The 5,323-nt window shown below is 37.9% G+C and overlaps 1 protein-coding gene across 1 annotated transcript; it reads right to left on the bottom strand.

Annotated features, from left to right (window-relative positions):
* Window positions 1–1,997: 1,997 nt before the first annotated feature.
* On the bottom strand, window positions 1,998–3,430 carry LOC142350045 (uncharacterized). Its single transcript, XM_075401957.1, has 2 exons — window positions 3,272–3,430; window positions 1,998–3,059 (listed from the first exon to the last, which is right to left on the bottom strand). The coding sequence occupies exon 2, from the start codon at window positions 3,038–3,040 to the stop codon at window positions 2,606–2,608; it is 435 nt and encodes a 144-aa protein (XP_075258072.1). The 5' UTR covers window positions 3,041–3,059; window positions 3,272–3,430; the 3' UTR covers window positions 1,998–2,605.
* Window positions 3,431–5,323: the final 1,893 nt, after the last annotated feature.

Here is a 5,323-nt window from a genome sequence, read left to right on the forward strand (position 1 = left end):
AAAGGGTTACTCTTTCGTATTCACTCGTTGCACAACTCAGTTCTCCTTCACTCTCTTCAATTACACTAGCAAAGTCCACTATTGTTCAACTGCAACCACCACAGACGTCCAGCCCTTCCAGCTGTCAAGATGTCTCGACAGAGCCCACTCAGGAGCGCCACTGTCGAATTTTGTAATTTGCTTAGCCTGACTAGATGGGGACCGAGTAGCGCCCAAAACTAACAAATATCTATTGGAGGTGCCTTTGTCCCTACTCTCCTCTTGCCGGCTGTAAGAAACTCTAATTGGAGAAATGAATTGATTCGAGTAACCAAATATCAAATGAATAAACAAGAAATGTAAAAGATCACAAAATCAAACCAAAATCAACTAGAGTTTTATTATAAAAGATGGTTCACAACTTGAACATTGTAACCCAACTCACAACTTAAAGAGCTACTAATCTCTCTATTCTACAAGCTCACCAATAGGCCGCTTGATAGCTGCGGTTCTCCGGTACTCTCTGGTGTTCTGAATTCCAATGGCGCAAACCGATGTTCTGGTTTAATCAAGTCAGTTCTACTACCTCAACATAGTTTTCGTTATCAAAACCTCTCTACAGGTCAACTCCTAAGCTACAGCGGTTATAATGGTACTGTTTTGGTGATGTTTTTGTTCTACTCTTTAGTAAATAATCAAGCAACAACATACAAGAAAGTCCAAGCAGACGAATCTGTTCACTTTGCATTATTGACCACATTAGTAATGCCTTTCTTACAATGTTTGTTGAGACTTCAAAAGAACATTTGAATGACCTCAACGCTTTCTTTATACATTGATGTATACATTGATGACTTCAACTCAAGCTATTCACCTAAAACAAAAGCAGTATCAGACTTCTGACGCTACCAATTAATCAATCGGTCATCTTCAAGGCCTCAGAGTTGTTCCAGCTCATTTCAGACTATACCTGTGAAATAGTTTCTCAATTCACCCCTCCAAAAATCATAGTATCATAATAAAATTGTGTACATCTATATATCACTCTCTAAAACCTTGCGGAACTAAAGTTGGGAAAATAAAACGGGAACTACGCACTTCGCTCTTGCTGAAAATCAGATATTGCGAATTCTTTTTGCGAAACTCATTTCGGATACAATGTTCTTAAATTAACTGCTAGCGTCAGTTAGGTCTTGTTCTACAGTTTTTTTCTTCTTAGAATTTCCGCTTCTAGAGTGTCGCGATTGAAGTTGTATTCTTTATCTCCTAGATTGTAACTCTGAGTTCCTTTACATGACGTTAGATTTTTTTTCAATGTAGCTAGACCTTGAATTCGGAAAAAAGTTATAGCTACATTGAAAAAAAACCTAAGTTTTTTCCGAATATTGACAAAAGCCTTTTGTAAGATCGGATAAAAACTTAGCTAGCCGTTGTCTCATCCAATTTGATTTTTTTGGAATTGAATAGGCAACGTCCTTCCCTACCTAAGCTCGTATGCATTAAGGAAGCCGTCTTTTGATCAAAATCTTTTCATTGTGTTGTCCAAGCGGATAGTTCCATATGCTTCAATCTATTGGTTTTTAGTTTTAATTAAATTTGAGTGCATGATACTCCACATACTTTGAACACAAAAAAGTCTGGTCATGGGTCCTTTCCGTCTGAGACGGTTCGGACAGACATGTTTCGTCTGGAATTGTCTGGACATATCGACCCTCGGTCTGGCACCTCAACCTGGGATACGTTATATGCATATATGTCTGGGGTGGGGTTGTGTCAAAAGGAGTTACGGTTCCTTATCGAGTGCTCGATTACCATCGAGTTTCGTGTAACTGGACCAATAAAATTGTTGGAAGTCAAACTTGTCGTGGTTCGTTCACTAAACAACTTTTCTTTATTGCCTGTTATTTCTTTATTGTCCATTTTTCTTTATTTCCTGTTATGTCGACCTGTTAATTGGACCAGAACCTGAAATCTGTTGGATGTCTGTTTATGGCGATATTGATCCCACAGATGAAAAACAGGACACATCACAAATTTATTTTTTCTGTATGTGCAATATTCGATACAGCGAAACAACTTTTTAACAAATGCTATTTTTAATACGCACACACTTCGTTTCTTGGTTTCACAATTCAAAAACAATACTACAGCAGAATTATCAATTTAACAACATTAAAAATATTATATTGTATAAGCAAGGAAGCAAAAATATTTGCTCTTTCTACCAATTTTTGTTTCAGTTCTTTCGAATTAAGTGTGATTAAATAGCAATTAGTGAGTATTCATTTTAAACGGGACATGAAGCAGTGTTGAAATTACGAAAGAACTAGAACATCACTGTATAAAGTTTTTAAGTTAAGGTTTCTGAAAGTCTGAAGTAATTGATACTCTAATTCTTCAACAATTTGATCAAGGATTTGGGTCAGTCGCAATACAGCCCACATATTTGCCCCCCCCCTCTTTATTAGTTTGAGGGGCTACAATGCAGGTAAAAAATGAAACATTTTGCACACTTTTATGCACAAAGTTATCGTCAACTCCCCTCAGTTTAAACATATGACAGTTAACATGTACAGTACTTGAGTATGGATGAAAGGGTGTTTGCTAATTCTAGAATATTCTTAATCTAGAAGAGTTGTCGTGCTGCCATTGCTGTAGTGAGGAGTATGTGTGGTGAGTAGCCAATGAGGTTGTCACTCCCACTTTCATCCGTGGTTGCACCTCCACTTTCAGCCGGTGAAGTCTCGCCGCCGGGTTTAGTTGTCTTGTCAGGTTTAGAGGTACCGCCTCCTCCGCTTCCACTTCCTGACGGGGGTTTAGTAGGACCCTCTTCACTTGAACTGGTGGTGGTTATATTCTGACTCTCTCCGTCGGGAGGATTATTGTCGGGAGGATTATTTTCATTCGGACTGGGTGCTTTTGCTGCTGGAGTATCACCACCCCCTCCTTTCTTTCCTTTTTCCACTGCATCACATGTTGGACTGTTTACAATGAGGAGTCCAATTGCAAACAGACACACTGCCACTTTGCTCACGCCTTCTACATCTACTCGTGACGTCATTTTCCTCTCAGTCGCCAATCTGTCAAAAAAAATCTCATCCTCATCAATTTACTCCCCATTTGCAGCCAATTACATTTATTGAAATAAGTTTTGTGGAACTACAAAGGTAAGATGGACAAAAAGGTCCAATTTAGTTGAGGGGGGGGGGGGTGGCTGGCTCGTATTAATAGCACAAGTGTATAGATCTAGAGATACATTTAGAATTTAATATAGAATGAAATATCAACTTACATTTATTTTTCTGCAATCAACTTCTTTATTGATTCTTTAGCAGCGATTTAGTGTTATTTTATGTCAAATTTCACAATTTCACGTTGCAGCCTTCTTTCGGGCAATCTTTCACTACAATGACTCAAAATCGTCGAATCAATTCCCTCAAATGTCGGCGGGAATCTCTTCTACGACTTCTGTTCACGAAATGTGACCGTGACTTCTGTAAAATCACTTTTTGAGATTTTCAGATGTTCAGAGACTATGATGTTACAAGCTGCAGGATTTAGAAAATAAGCTGAAATACCCCCCCCCCCCCCCCCTCAGTGCAACTTAGTTGGCGTATTAACTTTACGCAACTTCGCATAAGCAGCTTCTAAGTATAATAACATGCTGCAAACCAGCACCCCAGTAGATAATTCTGAACTGAAAATTGGCTATGAATAATTTGAATTTATGTAAGATCTACCATTGAGACGTGTAAAAAATGTACTACCGTTTTCCAAGCGGTCATCTTACATAATGTTGCATTTCTAAGCGTAGGTCTTACACAGTTTTGCGGGATCTTTTCCGTTTGTGCCCCCCCCCCAGCTTAGTAGGCGCATATTATTTGCAACCCCCAGATGCACGTAACCATATTTTTACATAATGATTTACTATGTAATGGCACGTGCTCTGTAACGGGGGGGGGGCACAAACGGAAAAAGATCCGTTTTGCGTTTAATTTGGCGTTAATCTTACAAAATTTTGCTTTTCTGAGCATAGATTTTACATTATTTTGCGTTTTTTGGCGTTGATCTTACTTTACTTTGCCTTTATAAGGGTAGATCTTACATGAGTTTGCGTTTAATTTAGCGTTGATCTTTCATATTTTTGCTTTTGTAAGCATAGATCTTACATAATTTCAAGGTTTAAGTCTAAGGCTTTTATCGGATCTTTTCCGTTTGTGCAACCCCCCGCCCAGTACGTTATGCACCCCCCAGTTACAGAGCACGTGGCATTACATAGTATATCATTATGTAAAAATATGGAACGTGCATCTGGGGGTTGCAAATAATATGCGCCCACTAAGCTGGGGGCACAAACGTGAAAGATCCCTTTGACCTTACATATTTTAAATAAGCAATGATCTCACATGAAGCAAAAGTGCATTTCTTCTATTAGGAATGCAAGGATGGTTTTTATTTATTAGCGTGAAAGGTAATTTTGAAAATAGATTTTTACAAAAAATTCATAATTTGAGCGAAAATGAAGCTAAAAGTGAACAAAATCATGCCAAATGCCCTGTGTTCACACAAAACTTTAAAAACTCGATAACTCCTCGAATAAAATGAAATCTTTTAATTTCGAATTCTACGCTGGACGAGCTTTTTAATGATACCACTCTCTTTGATGAATATATTGTTTTGCAACCTAGCAATTCATTGTAATCTGGTAATCTCTTGTGAATAAGTAGCAAACATATATCGATCGACCCACAATTTTCTGAACCAAAAAAAGGCCATTTGAGTTTATAGTTCCTCCCCCCACAAGTGGGGTCGAAACAAAAACAGGCAGTGCTAACTAGGTGAGTTGTCTTTTTTTTGTATAATGAATGTCAAATCTGTAAATCTGAACGAGAAAGTTGAGGCCCAACTTTTCGTCCTCACATTTAATGATGACGTAGAAATTATAATTGGAGAAAAACATGTGGGTTGGCTGTCGCACCGCTCGCAATTACTAGGTAGTCTACTGTATTAATTGTGGCTATCCGGAATACGCCATATGTCTCAGTACCTTGCAAAGAGACACTTGTTGGCATTTACAATAAAGAAAAACTACAACCTTACAATTTAGACTACTTGATACTAAACATATCTGTCCATGCCTCTTTTTTTAAACTCATTTGTGCTAATGACCAATCAAGAACATCCCTAGCTCCTATTAGGAGGAAAATGATTTGAATTTTGTTTTGTTTGTTTCTGACAAAATGACAAAAACTCCTAAACGAATAAAAGTTTAATTAGTGAGTACATAGGTCAACAACTTATAATGTTTCTGCTGCTTTAGAAGAAGGGAAAACACTTAGTATTC

This window comes from Convolutriloba macropyga, chromosome 11 (genome assembly GCF_964194025.1).
Source record: "Convolutriloba macropyga chromosome 11, txConMacr16.3, whole genome shotgun sequence".
NCBI lineage: Eukaryota > Metazoa > Xenacoelomorpha > Acoela > Convolutidae > Convolutriloba > Convolutriloba macropyga.

Bases quoted from the DNA above. Each gene is read 5' to 3' on its own strand.
- LOC142350045 (XM_075401957.1), bottom strand. From the start codon at position 3,040: ATGACGTCACGAGTAGATGTAGAAGGCGTGAGCAAAGTGGCAGTGTGT.